We start from the raw sequence: 18,872 nt of genomic DNA on the forward strand, positions 1-18,872 counted from the left end.
CTGCCTAGAAGGCCAGCATCCCGGAGTCGCCTCTTCACTGTTGACGTTGAGACTGGTGTTTTGCGGGTACCATTTAATGAAGCTGCCAGTTGAGGACTTGCGAGGCGTCTGTTTCTCAAACTAGACACTCTAATGTACTTGTCCTCTTGCTCAGTTGTGCACCGTGGCCTCCCACTCTTCTTTCTATTCTGGTTAGAGCCAGTTTGCGCTATTCTGTGAAGAGAGTAGTACACAGCGTTGTACCAGATCTTCAGTTTCTTGGCAATTTCTCTAATGGAATAGCCTTAATTTCTCAGAACACGGATAGAATGATGAGTTTCAGAAGAAAGGTCTTTGTTTTTGGCCATTTTGAGCCTGTAATAGAACCCACAAATGCTGATGCTCCAGATACTCAACTAGTCTAAAGAAGCCCAGTTTTATTGCTTCTTTAATCAGAACAACAGTTTTCAGCTGTGCTAACATAATTTCAAAAGGGTTTTCTAATGATCAATCAGCCTTTTAAAATGATACATTTGGTTAGCTAACACAACGTGCCATAGGAACACAGGAGTGATGGTTGCTGATAATGGGCTTCTGGACACCTATATAGATATTCCATAAAAAAATCAGCCGTCTCCACCTACAATAGTCATTTACAACATTAACAATGTCTAGACTGTATTTATGATCAATTTGATGTTATTTTAATGGACAAAAAAAATAGCTTTTCTTTCAACAACAAGGACATTTCTAAGTGACCGCAAACTTTTGAATGGTAGTGTACTCTCTCTCCCTCTATCTCAACGGCAGCGCTGACAGAACTCTCTGGTCTAATTCCTCTCTTGTTGATGTGTCAGTGATAGAGACAGAGCACAAAGACCAGAGATAGGGCTGTTTGTGGCTCTGAGCAGAACAAAGAGCACTCTGTTCAACGTCCTCTGGAACTGTATGGGCCTGTTTCAGCATACTATGATCTTTTTTGGGAGTGAGCCTACAAATTCAACAATGACCAACAATATGTGCATCAAAGCCACAACTGAGGGTCCAGATTGACCAACCAAAAGAAAGCTTTACTGTCTAGCCTAGAATGGACATAGTTTTGAAATTTGAGTTCTGTTAATTAACAGAGCTGGAGCTGTCACGTTTATGGCATAGGCTATCTGCTTAACAGCCTAACTGAGTAACTGTTGCTGATAAGTCAGACTTACATAACCAGCAGTGCATTTACATATGTTTTATATTTCAATCAGGCTCCAGGCTGTCAGTGAGATGGTGTATCTGTCGGTCTGCCTGCCTGGTAATCAAGGCTGAGCTGTCTCCATCTGTATGATTCAGCTGGCCATGCAGAGACAATGGTATCAACAACCGCAACAGGAAAACTGGCCAACGAATGGCCTGACATAGAGATAAGGTCCAGGTCATGTGCATGTGTGCATGTGTGCATGTACCAGGGGCTTCCAGAAGGGCCATTGCCCTTGTGGTCATTGCTGGTTTACATTTGACTGGGATGCAGCCACAGTAATTCTGAGAAATGTGCTGACTCATCATGGCTGCCCTGCTCACAAAGGCTCTGACACCTGTTGTCTGTTTAATCATCACTGTGTGCCTGTGTCTGTGTGAGTGTTTGTCTAAGTCCTGATAGGCCTACAGTATATGAGTGATCTGTGCTGTAGAGTATGGTCATGTGTTGACTGTCGCCTCAGTAGTGTACCAAGACCCCCTCTGTGATTCCAGCAGCACCTGCTCCGAGGGTCAGGGTCAGAACAGGATAGAACAGAACAGCACTGTCATGTCACTCAACAGCCCATCTGGCAACTGACGGTACATTTAATTTGATTTTGTTATAGCTTCGTGACCTCACCAAGGTGGAAAGCCAAGCCTTGCCTAATGAAATGATGCATTAGGACTGCATACTACACACACACACACACACACACACACACACACACACACACACACACACACACACACACACACACACACACAAAATGGGGCTTTGTCCTCTAAAGGCTCCTGAAAGAGGATTAAGCATGCATATAAAACAGTAGACAATAAAGAAGAGACCCAATCAGCTGGGCTGAGATGGACTGAGATCAGCCTGAGGATGAGAGAGGACTTAGAGAGAGAGAGGGCTAGCAGCCAGAGGCAGGTTCAGCACCAGATTCAAACAGGACAATTCCACAGCTAACTCTCAAAAATACACACCATAGCAATCATTTAGGATGCTTGTTAGGTTTTATTTGATGCTATTTGATTGATGTGCTTGATATCCAGACCTCTGGTAGTCTCTATGGGGGTACCACAGGGTTCAATTCTCGGGCCGACTCTTTTCTCTGTATATATCAATGATGTCGCTCTTGCTGCGGGCGATTCCCTGATCCACCTCTACGCAGACACCACCATTCTGTATACTTCTGGCCCTTCCTTCAATGCCATACAACACTCCTTCCGTGGCCTCCAACTGCTCTTAAACGCTAGTAAAACCAAATGCATGCTTTTCAACCGTTCGCTGCCCGCACCCGCCCGCCCGACTAGCATCACCACCCTGGACGGTTCCGACCTAGAATATGTGGACGACTATAAATACCTAGGTGTCTGGCTAGACTGTAAACTCTCCTTCCAGACTCATATTAAACATCTCCAATCCAAAATCAAATCTAGAATCGGCTTTCTATTTCGCAACAAAGCCTCCTTCACTCACGCCGCCAAACTTACCCTAGTAAAACTGACTAGCCTACCGATCCTCGACTTCGGCGATGTCATCTACAAAATAGCGTCCAATACTCTACTCAGCAAACTGGATGCAGTCTATCACAGTGCCATCCGTTTTGTTACCAAATCACCTTATACCACCCACATCTGCGACCTGTATGCTCTAGTCGGCTGGCCCTCGCTACATATTCGTCGCCAGACCCACTGGCTCCAGGTCATCTATACGTCTATGCTCAGTTCACTGGTCACGATAACAACACCCACCCGTAGCACACGTTCCAGCAGGTATATCTCACTGATCATCCCCAAAGCCAACACCTCATTTGGCCGCCTTTCCTTCCAGTTCTCTGCTGCCACTGATTGGAACGAATTGCAAAAATCGCTGAAGTTGGAGACTTTTATTTCCCTCACCAACTTTAAACATCAACTATCTGAGCAGCTAACTGATCGCTGCAGCTGTACATAGTCCATCTGTAAATAGCCCACCCAATCTACCTACCTCATCCCATACTGTTTTTATTTTATTTACTTTTCTGCTCTTTTGCACACCAGTATCTCTACTTGCACATCATCATCTGCTCATTTATCACTTTATCACTCTAACACTCACAGTGTTAATCTGCTAAATTGTAATTATTCGCTCCTATGGCCTATTTATTGCCTACCTCCTCATGCCTTTTGCACACACTGTATATAGACATTCTTTTTTCTACTGTGTTATTGGCTTGTTTATTGTTTACTCCATGTGTAACTCTGTGTTGTTGTCTGTGTCACACTGCTTTGCTTTATCTTCTCTAGGATATGTGGGACGCCCACTTGGCCAAAAGCCAGTAAAAATGCAGAGCGCCAAATTCAAATATATTACTATAAAAATCTAACTTTATTGAAATCACACATGAAAGACACCAAATTAAAGCTGCACTTGTTGTGAATCCAGCCAACATGTCTGATTTTTAAAAGGATTTACGGCGAAAGCACACCTTGCGATTATGTTAGGTCAGTACATAGCCACAGAAAAACACAGCCATTTTTCCAGCCAAAGTGAGGAGTAACAAAAAGCAGAAATAGAGATAAAATTAATCACTAACCTTTGATGATCTTCATCAGATGACACTCATAGGACTTCATGTTGCACAATACATGTATGTTTTGTTCGGTAAAGTTCATATTTATATCCAAAAATCTGAGTTTAGGCGGGACGCTACTGTCTCACTTGGCAAAAAGCCAGAGAAAATGCAGAGCGCCAAATTCAAATTAATTACTATAAAAATTACTATAAAAATCTAACTTTCATTAAATCACACATGAAAGATACCAAATTAAAGCTGCACTGGTTGTGAATCCAGCCAACATGTCAGAATTCAAATAGGCTTTTCGGCGAAAGCAAACGATGCTATTATCTGAGTTAGCACCATTGTAAACAAAGAGAGATAAGCATATTTCAACCCTGCAGGCGCGACACAAAACGCAGAAATAAAAATATAATTCATACCTTACAAAGGAAAAACCCTCAACTAATTTCTGAAGACTGTTGACATCCAGTGGTAGGAACTGCAAGAAGGTCAATTAGAAATCTGTATTCCCAATGAAAATCCATTGAAAAGAGAGTGACCTCAAAACAAAAAAAATCGTAATGGTTTGTCCTCTGGGTTTTGCCTGCTAAATAAGTTCTGTTATACTCACAGACATGATTCAAACAGTTTTAGAAACTTCAGAGTGTTTTCTATCCAAATCTACTAACAATATGCATATCTTATCTTCTGGGGATGAGTAGCTGGCAGTTGAATTTGGGTATGCTTTTCATCCAAACGTGAAAATGCTGCCCCCTATCCTAGAGAAGTTATCTTGGCCAGGTCGCAGTTGTAAATGAGAACTTGTTCTCAACTAGCCTACCTGGTTAAATAAAGGTGAAATAAAAAAATAAATGTATGTGTGTCTGTATTGTGAATGGGTGTACACAGTGTTTCCCCTAGATCTTATATATGTTTGAATATAGGGGGGAAACACTGTGTTTGCACACTTATGCGCGCATGCTTGTGTTGTGTTATGTGAAGAATACATACCTTTCTGAGTACTCGGGTGGTGAAGGAAAGAAAGGGTTCAAGGTGTATCAGTCAGAGCTGTTCTTTTCAGATCACAGGGGCATTTTGTCATGCATTGAATGTGCCACTCAGAGTGTTTATAATAGTGAGTACCAGGCTGGCAGCAGGTTACTGACTGAGTGACTGTGACTGGCAGTGAGCATGAACCTGTCCTGTCCCCCATCTGTTCTCTCTCTGTCTCTCTGTCATATTCAACCTTTCATCACTGCGTTCCACTCAAACACTACTACCAGGTTGCCAACTGAGGTCCTGGAGCACCACAGACAGAGTGTGTAAAGTCTTGTTCCAGCCCGGTGCTACATCACCTGCTTAAGTAATCACTAATCGCGGTTTAGACCACAATTATTTAAATCAGGTGTGTCACTGTTGAAACAAAACCATGCACTCGCTAAGAAACTCCACTTGGCCATGTGTCTCTGTGAGTTGTGTGTAGACTATTAGAGTGTTCCTCAATGGCATGTTATTTCGGTAGAGTACTGAAGGCTAATGGCTGGCAAACTATGGTTTGTGTAGGTACAGCCCAGCACAAACTCGCCTGATCTAAACAACTTAAGTTAGGCTTATCAAAACCCTGCACTCACTGAGAGTCTCCAGTTGGCTATGTGTTTCTCAACACCAGTGGTTCCCAAATTTATTAGAGTCCCGTACCCCTTCAAACATTCAACCTCCAGCTGCGTACCCCCTCTAGCACCAGGGTTAGCGCACTCTCAAATGTTGTTTTTTGCCATCATTGTAAGCCTGCCACACACACACACTATACAATACATTTATTAAACATAAGAATGAGTGTGAGTTTTTGTCATAACCCAGCTTGTGGGAAGTGACGAAGAGCTCTTATAGGACCAGGGCACAAATAATAATATAATAATAATAATAATTTAGCTCTTTATTTAACCAACTTACATATAAAACCGTATTTGTTCATCGGAAATTGTGAATAACTCACCACATGTTAATGAGAAGGGTGTCCTTGAAAGGATGCACATAACTCTGAAATGTTGGGTTGTATTGGAGAGTCTCAGTCTTAAATCATTTCCCACACACAGTCTGTGCCTGTATTTAGTTTTCATGCTAGTGAGGGCCGAGAATCCACTCTCACATAGGTACGTGGTTGCAAAGGGCGTCAGTGTCTTATCAGAGCGATTTGCCAAGGCAGGATACTCTGAGTGCAGCCCAATCCAGAAATCTGGCAGTGGCTTCTGAATAAATGACATTTTCACAGAACCGCTTGTTGCAATTTCGGTGAGGCTCTCTTGTTCAGATATTGGTAAGTGGACTGGAGGCAGGACATGAAAGGGATAACGAATCCAGTTGTTTGTGTCATCCGTTTTGTGAAAGTACCTGCGTAATTGCGCACCCAACTCACTCAGGTGCTTTGCTATATCACATTTGACATTGTCCTTAAGCTTGAGTTAATTTGCACACAAAAAATCATACAATGATGGAAAGACCTGTGTGTTGTCCTTGTTAATGCAGACAGAGAAGAGCTCCAACTTCTTCATCATAGCCTCAATTTTGTCCCGCACATTGGATATAGTTGCGGAGAGTCCCTGTAACCCTAGATTCAGATCATTCAGGCGAGAAAAAACATCACCCAGATAGGCCAGTCGTGTGAGAAACCCGTCATCATGCAAGTGGTCAGACAAGTGTTAATTATGGTCAGTAAAGAATACTTTAAGCTCTTCTCTCAATTTAAAAAAACGTGTAAATTCTTTGCCCCTTGATAACCAGCGCACTTCTAAGTATGTTGTAAAAGCATTACATGGTCGCTGCCCATATCATTGCATAATGCAGAAAATACACGAGAGTTCAGGGGCCTTGCTTTAACAAAGTTAACCATTTTCACTGTAGTGTTCAAAACGTCTTTCAAGCTGTCAGGCATTCCCTTGGCAGCAAGAGCCTCTCGGTGGATGCTGCAGTGTACCTAAGTGGCGTAGGGAGCAACGGCTTGCACGCGAGTTACCGCTCCACTATGTCTCCCTGTCATGGCTTTTGTGCCATCAGTACAGATACCAACATGAGCAGCAGCTACGTTTGCTACATACGGACCGTTAGTGGAATTCCCGCGAGAGAGTAGCGGTTAATGTGATTGGATGTTAATTATTTGACTAGGCTACCTGTGTTTGACATTGTGTTGTTACCACACCAGATGGTTTAATTTTATTTTTGGCAGTGAAACGAGGCTACTGCAGGAGAGGAAAGAAACCTCTCCCAAATGTATAGCCCGGTTGGAAAATATAAATGTACTGTTTGAAAATGTGAAAAAAATTGCCACTTTTAGAAAAAAAGTTTCCAAAAGGGTTCTGTGGCTGACCCCATAGTATAACCGTTTATGGTTCCATGTAGAACCCTTTTTGGTTCCAGGTTTAACTCTTTTGGGTTCCATGTAGAACCCTCTGTAGAAAGGGTTCTGCATGGAACTCAAAAGGATTCTACCTAGAACCAAAAGGGTTCTACCTGGAACCAAAATAGGTTCTTCAAAAGGGACAGCCAAAGAACCCTTTTTGGTTCTAGATAGCACCTTTTTTTCTAAGACTGTATTATATTGAAGGCTAGTGGCTGGTCAGTGGTCAGTATGCTGCTTTGTGAATGTGTCAGTGTTGCTGTGTGCTGCCAGTGACAGCGCGGGCACTGTGCTGTGTGCTGCTCTCTCTCCTCTCTCTAGGCCTATTGTGAAACTGAACAGCCGATTGTGTTAACTAGCTGTGACGTGGGCCGACCATATCACAGCCTCATTTGTGTAGATTCCTTTGTGTGCGTGTCCCTTGCATGTTTGTGTGTTCTCGCCCTCGCACACGTGTGTGTGCATTCATGCGTGCGTGTGTGTGATGCAGTAGTCTTTTATGACTGTGCAGCTGAGCGAAAATAGTTAGCATGTCACCCACCGCTAGAGCTCAGAATGTTCCTGACTTGGACTTGTTTTCCTCCCCGCACTGCCAGTACTCACTGTAACTGTCTGACAGGCTGCCTTCTCTTCACACTAGGAATATGTATCTAAGGCCATTACTGTCGCACCTCAGCCTCAAAGGAAACCATGTTGCTTAGCGTAGATTGGCATAGGTGTTTTTGGGTTGCTGCAGGTTAGGTGAGTTGGTATAGTGAGCCTGTGTTGCTGTGTGTTGTAGTTTGAGGAAGCCCTTCTCTCCAGACACCACTGTAGCGGTACGCAGAAGGATTTATTGACGTTTTAGAGACGCCAAATGAGCTCCCAGAGGATCTGCCAGGAGACACAATACTTGGGCGTAAGGTTTGACTGTTCATAGATTGCGTAAGTGGATTTGATTAGTTGATTGAGACATTGATTGCTCTCTTCCTCTCTTTCTCTCTTTCTCTCTCTCTACAGGTGATCTTGGACACTGAGTGAGGCTAGGCAGCATTGGGCCGATGGTAGGTGGGTCTTTTCACTTATTTCTCTCTTTTGTTTGTTCCATCTCTGTGTGTCTGTATCTTTCTCCTTCCCCTTCCCCCGTTTGTGTGTGCAGTGCCTGTGGTGTTAGTAGAAGTTGCCCCCAACATCTGGCCCAGAGTCGAGGGGCAACTTCCAACACTATCTGTTTTAGAGCATCTTCTTCCTGTTTGCTTCCTCTTGTCTGTCCCTTGTTTTCACCCCCTCATAACCCATTTCCTCTCTTTCTATGGTAGACTACTAGGCAAGCATTATCTTTGAGCTGATTGGATGCATGCCCCGTTGTGGACTCCCATTGGCCGCCGCTGAACTTTGACCTCTCCTGTCTCACCCCATCCCGTCCTGTCCGACATACAGACAGACAGACAGACAGTGAACCCAGAAACACACACCCTACTCTACTTTACTCCCCTATCCTACCCACATTCCCCTGTGTATGAAAGTGCTGCACCCTCGTATGCAGAGAGGAGGTAGTGAGAGGCACCCAGGGGGGTCGGGGGGTAGAGAAGGGGCGCAGGACACAGGCCTCAAGAGGTGTTCCTCTCACTCAGACCACCACTCCCCTTCCAAAATTACCCAGAATGCCCGAGAGAGCATGGGTGTCCTGGGCCAGGGTCTGAAGCAGCTGTTCCAGCAGCAACGCAGACGCATGTCCCTCTCTCGCTTTACCCTAGCCTCCTCCTCTTCCTCCTCTTCCTCATCCTCTGTGATCTCAATGGGTGGGCCCTCTCGCTACCCTCCCGAGGACTACCTCACCCCCCTCCAAGCCCCCTTGGCCTGTCCTGACTCTGATCCCCCCTCTGGTGGTCTCCTTGCCCCCCCAGCTGGTCAGGGTGCCGGCCCTGTGGGTATGATGAGGCGTGGGACTATCCTGCAGAGCCAGCATCGTGGGGGGAACGGGACAGGGGCAGGGGGAGGGGGAGCAGACCGGGACCCCCCTCTGAGAGGCAGCCCCCAGACCCCCCACCGCCACCCTACCTATGATGCACAGAAGCATTCCGAACGCCTGCGCTCCTCCTCCACCACCACGGACAACACCACACGAAGTAGCCCCTCCCCTGGGTACAACCCTGGACACGCAACGTCAGGCGACGTGGTGCTGTCGTCAGGATACCAGTCCACGGAGGAGACAGACAAGGTGAGCGATGTCAGCTGTCAATCATATTAGGGTATTTTTTGGTTTGTGGTCAAGTTTTATCTGGTAATGGATGTAACAGGCCTGCTCTTAAATATTGAGGCTTAAGGGATACTTCGGGATATTGGCAATGAGAACCTCTATCTACATCCCCAGAGTCAGGTGAACTCGTGGCTACCATTGTTATGTCTCTGTGTCCAATATGAAGGAAGATTGAGAGTTTCGCGAGCCAATGCTAACTAGCGTTAGCGCAATGACTGGAAGTGTATGGGTATCTACTAGAGTATGACACGTGATGCCATGTGTGTATAATAATGTTTCTGTCCTGTAATGCTAAATGCTCCTGAGCAGAGGCAGTGCTAATCCAGGCTCAGGTCAGAGGTACACACACACACACACACACACACACACACACACACACACACACACACACACACACACACACACACACACACACACACACACACACACACACACACACACACGTCTACTCAGATCAGTCCGAAACTGGCATTCCTGAGCCCCGACTGTCCTAAGTACGTCCAGAGCAACGCATCTGTCTGATATGCATAATCCTAGCAAGATAGCCAAACACCCCTCTCTGGATGTTTGAGAATGGTATGTTCCACGGTAATTGCTGACTGCCATGTAGTCAACAGACGCTGTCTCTTAGATTCTCAGTTATTTGTTGTATGATATGAGACATGTGAAGATGAATTATCCACTGGACGAAGAACTCATGCGGAATGTTCTAAATGCATTTCTGCCGTGTCAAGGAGATACATTTGATTTTAACAGTAAAGTAGATATGCTGTCTGTCAACATAATATATTAAGAAGAGCTCCTTGTGTTGTAGGAGCACTGAGCTTTTATGAGAATTTGTATCATTTTTTGGGGAAATTGGAAATGTTATTTTTCTGCATCCATTTGTATGTGTGTTGTTCTGTGTTCAGAATGTACAGTATGTGTGTATGACCTCTCAGAGAGTTGATGCTTGTCCATCTGTGATAAGATAGGTCAGAGGACCTCTCAGGTTTTGCATTGAGAGGTCTGTACCAGACACTGCTATAACCGCACGCGCACGCACGCACACACACACACACACACACACAAACAAACAACACATTCACACACACACACACACACACACACACACACACACACACACACACACACACACACACACACACACACACACACACACACACACACACACACACACACACACACACACACACACACACACACACACACACACACACACACACACACACACACACAATGACACAGCCTAGTGGACAGTATGTAAGAATAGACCACTTGTGTCTGAAAGGACGGAGCTCGATAACAAAGGAAAGCTGACAAAGGGGAAGTGCATGCAGTATTTTCCTGCTCATCTAGCGTGCTATGTTCTTTTTATACCCTCTAGTAAAGTAGCCTCTCACTACAGTAGGTGTGAACTGCGTTCATTTGTGTTCACTTGACTTTATCTAACGTCTGTATTTAGTTTGGGTGCCAGACTATTTTGTCATTCAACAACATTACTACCTCTTGGCTGAAAGATTAACAGACGGGCCCCAGTGAGAGAATATAGATTTTCAGCCTTGCTCTCCTCTCTGAAAGTATAGCTATAGCCATACCGGTGTGTAAATGCCTGAAGTTTGTCCTGACGGCCACCAGATGGCGGTGTCATATCAGATAATGGCTGTAGTCTGATCTGCGTGTGTATATATAGCCATTTTACTTTTTTTTTTTTTACAATCGCTAGGACCCATTTCTCAATACTTTACGTCACTTTTTCAAAACTCTTCACACAGTTCTCTTAACCAACTTTCAGCTTGGCACAGCAGTTCATTTCACGTTCAAAATGCACTAAAACAACCAAAAACACTTCATACATGTCTCAAATCAACTCATTCTTCCACAACACTAGCAACGGTTGTCACCCAACAAGCACACTTTGTCACTCAATAAACAATGACCTAAACAACACTAACAACAGGTAGCATTACACAATGTTTTCTTTACAAAACAAGAATGACTGTTGTTTAGAATTCACTGCAGTATATGTTATATTAATGAATCAGACATGATGCAATATGCTTCAATATGTTTTCTGTCATTTTATGGCATTGAGTGATTGCAAAATACAATAATTTGTATATACACCATCTACCGATACAGATACAGTAGCAATACTAGTCAACCCTGTCTTATGCATTTGGCCACAGGTTCTCATCCACGTCACATCTTATGTCATCTTGGGCAATACACCTAGGAAATAATCTTTTGGCATGTCTGGTCCATCCCAGGCAATCTTCTGCAGATATGTCCAGGCATCCAGCATTCATTGCGTCCAGGAGGGACATTTGATCATGTGGATGGTGGTCATAAACCTTCCACCTCCACGAGGAAAATAATTCCTCTATGGGGTTGAGGAATAGAGAGTAAGGAAGGAGGAAAAGTGACATCATCCTGGGATGGGCTGCAAACCACTCTGTGACTGCACGGGAGTGGTGAAATGCCACATTGTCCCATACAATTACAAAAGTTGGCCGATTTTGCCTCACTGCAACCCTTTCCTCACCTGTCACAACCCTTCCATAGAGGTCATCCAGGAATGAAATGAGGCCCAATTATCGGTTTGTGTAACAGCAATCCATCAGAGGATATTTCTGCACACATTGTGATGTTGGCACCCCTCTGGCCCGGGACATCCACTGTGGCTCTTTTCACAATCACATTTCTTCCTCGACACAAAGTTGAATATGTGGGGTGTTTGCCTGGCTTCAAACTCCATGACTCTCTAAAATAAATCCACAAGGCAACATAAGGCTATTACGGTAGTTTACATTATACCTAAAAACATGACATTGTGTGCCTCTGCCCTGTTTGGTTTTGTTCAAAACCAGTTCTGTATTTTATAGTCATCTTACCTGGACATATTAGTTCCTGAGTTGCTTGACTCGTTCAGAGTTCCTCTCAAAGGGGACAGTGTACAACTGCTTAATCCTGACTTGATGTTGTTTCAGGACTCTAGAAATAGTTGTCATGCTTACATTGTGAATATTTCCAAATGTAATGTTGTCTGCCAACACTGTCCCGAATAGATGAGAGTGTTATGCCATTGTTTCTGATTACCATATCAAAGTTGCAGTTTCCTGCACAGCAGTGAAAATCCTACCTCTCCGGCCTGTGGGAGGTAACTGTTTTGTCCTATGCAGCAGTACAAAACAATTACACACAAATGGGTTTGGAGGCTTTGCTCAATTTACTTCTGTAATGTGCAGTTCAGTCAGATGCCCTTGTAGAATGCACATCTTACCTGTTGTTTTGACGAAAATTTCTCAGAATAGATGCCACTGTTGAGCGTTGCAGATTTGGCTGCACTCTCAGACCAGCCTCTCTCATTGATAGACCATGATTTATTACATGATCAATTATAGTAGCCCTAATCTCATCTGAGACTACAGCTCTTGATCTTCCTCTCAGTCTTCTTCCACCACGCATACGTACTCCTCTCCCTCTCCCAGTCACTCTTCTTCCTCTGTCAGCCACTTCTCTATCTCTGGCTGGGTCCATGTTTACATTACAGTACAGCATTATTCCTAAAATGTCCCCTTTTGTTTAATGAAATTAAAAGACTAACAGCTACAATGGGAATCAGCTGTGGTTGGTCTAATTGTTTTGATAGTATTTCATCTTTTAGATTTGGAATATATTTCAGTACTGTATTACTGTCTTATTTAATTTTTTGTTATGTTAGGTTTTGAACTTTAACAGTTTTGAAAAGAGTATGTTAACATGTGCAAATTGGCCTGTAGGTACATAGAGTTTTGGTGGCGGTTGCGTCTGAGTGAGAAAAGAGTTCATGAAATTTGAAAGATGTAGTGATTGAATTCATTTTGTGCCAAAGCAATGAAAAATGATCCACGGTTTATCCCACATAGACTGCTGTTATGCTCACTGTGTGAAGAGTTTTGAAAAAGTGACCTAAGTATTGAGAAATGGGTCCTAGTGATTGTAAAAAAAAAACTATAATAGAGAAAGAATAACGTTTCGACCTTCCCTGCAAATTCTTGCACTGTAAAAAGATAGTTGTTTCAACAAATTATTATCAACTGGTTCCACATACTTTTTTTGTTTACTCAACCTTTCGATCAAAGTGTTACCTGAATTTAAACTTTGCTCCAACTTGAGATAACTTAGGCAAGAATTCAGTCAACTTAAAATGATTTGTTTGCTCACACTTGTCTCATATGTTCATTCAAATAGAAATTATTATTTATCATAGTTATTAAGGAGTAACATTAAAACTGAGTAATATGACCCACAAACATTAGACAACTATACTGAAAACCCTCAAATAAGTAAATCATATCAATGATGAAAGAATAGTCAGATTAACTGATAATTGGAGAAGCTACCCTGAAAATAGTTTACCGACTTCCAGTGGGAAGCTACACGAAAGCTAAGAAACATATAGTTTACTTAAATAAAGTTACTTTGAAAAAGTAGTTCACTACATACATCATATCTAAAATGGCATAGACTAGTTTTAGTTGCTATTATTTTTTTGTAGCCCTTTTTCTCCCCAATTGTTAGTTACAGTCTTGTCCCATCACTACAACTTCCATACAGACTCGGGAGAGGCAAAGGTTGAGAGCCATGCATCCTTCATAACACAACCCTGACAAGCCGCACTGCTCGCTTAACCCGGAAACACCAATGTGTCAGAGGACACAATGTACAACTGGCGACCAGCCCGCCACAAGGAGAGCACGATTGGACAAGGACATCCCGGCTGGCCAAACCCACTGAGCCAATGGTCTCCCAGTGGGCCAAACCCACCGCCTCAATGGTCTCCCAGTCATGGCCAGCTGTGATTGAACCCAGGTCTGTCGTGACAGTGACACTGCCTTAGACCACTGCGCCACTCGGGAGACCCCACAAAAAGTGTTTTAATTGAGAATTAGGCAGGTCTGATGCTGAAAATGAAAGGAGATGATTGTCTACTTCACCCATATACTTTTTTTGCAAAAGAAATTGAGTGTAGTTCCAGTTGTTACATTGCAAAAAAGTTATTAACTACTGAAAACACTACCAAGATTTGAATGTAGTTAAACTACCACTAAATTACTGCAAAATGTAATTAGATTACTTGTTGAATTACATGTAGTTCACTACTCCCCAATTGACGCAGACATGGTGGCATAGCAGAAAGATCAGAATGCCATGACCCAAAGGTTGTGAGTTCAAATCCCAGATGAGGACATGTTGAATAATATTTACTGTATAAATAAACATGCACAATGTAAATGTATGTCAAATATGTAAGTTGAAAACAGTCGCCTCACCAGTCCTCAACTGGCAGGTTCATTAAATAGTATCCGCAAAACAACAGTCTCAAAGTCAACAGTGAAGAGGCAATGCTGGCCTTCTAGGCAGAGTTCCAGTGTCTGTGTGCCTGCAAAATCTGCAGAGCTGGGAAAATTGTATCCCCCATATATATAAAACATATGCCATGGAATTGGTACATTGAACATCTCTTCCCCAAAAATGTTGCAATTTATATGGCACAGCTGTACATTTTTTGGTCCTTAAATGAAATTGGTATATATTTTTATTTTTCACAATTCTCTTAACCATTTTTGGTCTTTAATGCAGGGCCGACAGACAAGTTCCTTACTTTTTCCCCCTTCCACTTGCCTCTTCCATTTCTGTGGTAATGCTGCAATTAGTTGGTTGTAATTTTGGGTAGAGCAGACATTTACATATGTCTATGTTAGCTGCATGTGTGACATAACTCCACCAGTCCTATTTATGATATCATTTACAAAGATTCTACATTTAAAAAAAAATAATAATAATAAAAAAAAAGCTTTATTAATCAGTTACTATATTTGAGTTTAACCACAATATTTGTTATATTATTTGTTCTGTCTTTGCAGGTGGATTAAACTGAAATTGCAACCAACTTTCTAAGGCTTATTTAAAAACGAATGATATTTTGGAGATTATTTCGTTTTCAAATAACCGAAAGTGAGGGGGAGGCTTAGGGGTGAGACATTTTTAATAATTTACTAGAGAACCATTTATTATTTAAGTGTAACTTTTGTTTGACTGATGCCTTTAGTGAGAGTTTAAATGCTTTAATTTTTAATAATTCCCCCCCTCCAGTAATTCATATTCGTTATATAAATAGGCCCTTTTAATTTTGTCTGGCTTGCCATTCCAAATTAAATTGAATATTTGTTGTTCATATAATTTCAAAAGCAAGTCACTAGGTGTAGGCAAAACCATAAGCAAATAGGTAAACTGTGATATGACTAAAGAGTTAATCAGGGTGATTTTTCCACAAATAGAAAGGTATTTTCCTTTCCATGGTAGCAAGATCTTATCTATTTTTGCTAACTTTCAAAAATAATTTATTGGAGTGAGATCATTTATTTTGGGGGGGGATATGAATACCAAGTATGTCCACATCCCTGTCAGACTATTTTATTGATAAACTACACGGTAATGTAAAAGTTGTATTTCTACGCCAAGCATTTAGCTAGAATTTTTACATCACAACACTGAAGTGTAAGAGGCCTCCAATTTATTTAATGGACTGGAGCTTTATACAGTTGAAATCGGAAGTTTGCATACACTTAGGTTGGAGTCATTAAAACTCATTTTTCAACCACCCTGCAAGTTTTTTGTTAACTTCTCTAGGGTACGTGGGACGGTAGCGTCCCACCTGACCAACATCCAGTGAAATTGCAGAGCGCCAAATTCAAAAACAGATATACTCATATTACAAATTCATAAAACATACAAGTGTTATACATCAGTTTAAATTAATAGGAAACAAATCCATACAATTGGCTTCTGTTAGTGGAGATGGAGGAGACTGAAACAAAAACATATTCTTAAAGTACTTTACTTCCTTTTTCAAAATATCGTTCAGTGAATCATGCGTGACTCCATCATTTGTATCAAGTTTCAATACATTTTTAAGGCATTTCTATGTTGACATTTGGGAAAAGAAATGCTACATTTTTCCCCATATTCCATCCAGTTCGCTTTATTTTTATAATATATTACACTGGATCTTTCTTGAATAAATTCCTCCATTTTCTTTTTGTTTTTCCTCTAACATATTCTGTGCCTCAATTGTACAGTTTTTATTTCTATCTAACTGTACTGTTAGTCCTTCAATTTCCTTGGTTAATATGGTCTCTTTTGACCTAAATTGCTTTTGTTTTATAGATCGGTACTGAATTGCATGGCCTCTAAAGGCACATTTAAAAGTGTCCCATACAATAAGGGGATCTGCTGTACCTATGTTATGTCGGAAAAAGTCATTTATAAATTCTTCTGGCCTAGTTAAAAACAAGTTATCATCCAGTAGGCTTTGATTAAATTTCCAATATCCTCGCCCACGTGGCGGAGGCTTGATTAAGCCTTCGCCATGTATAACTCACTAGGTCAGGGTATTTAAGCCTCCATATATCCACTAATTCCAATATATCCATGACATTCATGATTTCCTTAAGTGCCTGAGGGTGATAGTTTGTAGTGTGATTTCCTTTATGGTCCATAGAGGTATTTCAAACCGTATTAAAATCTACCACCATAATAATAGAGTCTTGTGTTGCTTGTAGAGTTGATAAATTCTTATATACACTATCGTTCAAAAGTTTGTGGTCACTTAGAAATGTCCTTGTTTTTGAAAGAAAAGCAAACATTTTTGTCCATTAAAATAACATGAAATGGATCAGAAATACAGTGTAGACATTGTTAATGTTGTAAATGACTATTGTTGCTGGAAACGGCTGATTTTTAATGGTATATCTACATAGGCTTACAGATGCCCATTATCAGCACCCATCACACCTGTGTTCCAATGGAACGTTGTTTTAGCTAATCCAAGTTTATCATTTTAAAAGGCTAATTGATCATTAGAAAACCCTTTTGCAATGATGTTAGCACAGCTGAAAAAACTGTTGTTGCTGATTTAAAGAAGCAATAAAACTGGCCTTTAGACTAGTTGAGTATCTGGAGCATCGGCATTTGTGGGTTCGATTACAGACTCAAAATGGCGAGAAACAAATACCTTTCTTCTGAAACTCGTCAGTCTATTCTTGTTCTGAGAAATGCTATTCCATGTGAGAAATTTCCAAGAAACTGGAGATCTGGTACAACGCTGTGTACTACTCCCTTCACAGAACAGGGCAAACTGGCTCTAACCAGAATAGAAAGAGGAGCGGGAGTGCACAACTGAGCAAGAGGACAAGTACACTGGAGTGTCTAGTTTGAGAAACAAACGCCGCACAAAACCTTGACTGGCAGATTCATTAAATAGTACCCGCAAAACGTGCCATTGGAACACAGGAGTGATGGTTGCTGATAATGGGCCTCAGTACTCCCGTGTAGATATTCCATAAAACATCTGCAGTTTCCAGCTACAATAGTCATTTATAACATTAACAATGTCTACACTGTATTTATGATCAATTTGATGTTATTTTAATGGACAAAAAATGTGCTTTTCTTTCAAAATCAAGGACCCTCACCTCAATTTGTATTATATATAGCCATTAAAAAATATATATATATTTCAAAAATCCTGCTAATCTTATTTTCCATAATTAGCCATTCATATTTGTAGTAATGTAGGCAGTTTATGAAAAGTATTTTTACCTCTTTTTAGCAAACAATTATTGTGATTCATCCTGTATTGTCCCTAACATCTTTTACTCCCTTGCAACATTTGTGGGATACACACACACACACACACACACACACACACACACACACACACACACACACACACACACACACACACACACACACACACACACACACACACACACACACACACACACACACACACACTTTGGTGATTGCCCCTCTATATCTGTCTGCTCCTCAGTTTGTTCCCCGTGTCAGCATTATTGCCATTTTGTTTCCCCCTGTCCAGACGCTGTCCGTATTCTGTTCCTGTCCGTGTTTCATTAGATGTTCACTCCCTGTACTTGCTTCTCGTCTCTAGTGTCTGTCCTTATGACACAAGATATTTGAAGAGGCGGGAGCAGTGAAGTGTGTGTGTGTGCTTGAGATTCCACATTGCACACAATGGATCTGATAGAGCCACACCCTACCCAAATACTACCTGTCTCATTCTCTCTATGACCCACTGTCTTTCTTTGGCCTTCCTCTCCTCCTCTCTCATTTTCTACCTCATTCTAAACAAAGTAAACATTACACTAAGAAAAGTTTCAGAGGAATTTCAAATGTCATATTATGGCTAAGTACAAATAGTTAAAGTACGAAAGGGAAAATAAATAAACATAAATATGGGTTGTATTTACAATGGTGTTTGTTTTTCACTGGTTGCCCTTTTCTTGTGGCAACAGATCACACACATTGCTGCTGTGATGGGACACTGTGGTATTTCACACAACAGATATGGGAGTTTATCAAAATTGGATTAGTTAAAAAAAAATATTTGTGGGTCTGTGTAATCTGTGGGATATATGTGTCTCTGATA

General features: G+C 41.8%; 2 protein-coding genes across 4 annotated transcripts in view; one reads left to right on the forward strand and one right to left on the reverse strand.

The window, feature by feature from the left end:
- The window catches only part of LOC139556939 (uncharacterized), a 244,614-nt gene that overhangs the window by 99,036 nt on the left and 126,706 nt on the right, over positions 1 to 18,872 (reverse strand). The gene's annotated exons all lie outside the window — the stretch shown is intronic.
- Positions 1 to 18,872, forward strand: part of LOC139556929 (transmembrane and coiled-coil domains protein 1-like) — a 64,432-nt gene that overhangs the window by 2,564 nt on the left and 42,996 nt on the right. Inside the window, exons 2-3 of one of the 3 annotated variants that reach the window (XM_071371078.1) lie at positions 8,137 to 8,184; positions 8,436 to 9,337. In XM_071371078.1, coding sequence (XP_071227179.1) covers positions 8,636 to 9,337 — 702 coding nt within the window. In that variant the 5' untranslated portion in view covers positions 8,137 to 8,184; positions 8,436 to 8,635. The remainder of the gene's footprint in view (positions 1 to 8,136; positions 8,185 to 8,435; positions 9,338 to 18,872) is intronic. The other 2 variants (XM_071371079.1, XM_071371080.1) reach the window with 2 other exon arrangements.

Source organism: Salvelinus alpinus, chromosome 28, assembly GCF_045679555.1.
Source record: "Salvelinus alpinus chromosome 28, SLU_Salpinus.1, whole genome shotgun sequence".
In the NCBI taxonomy this organism is placed as follows: Eukaryota; Metazoa; Chordata; class Actinopteri; order Salmoniformes; family Salmonidae; genus Salvelinus; species Salvelinus alpinus.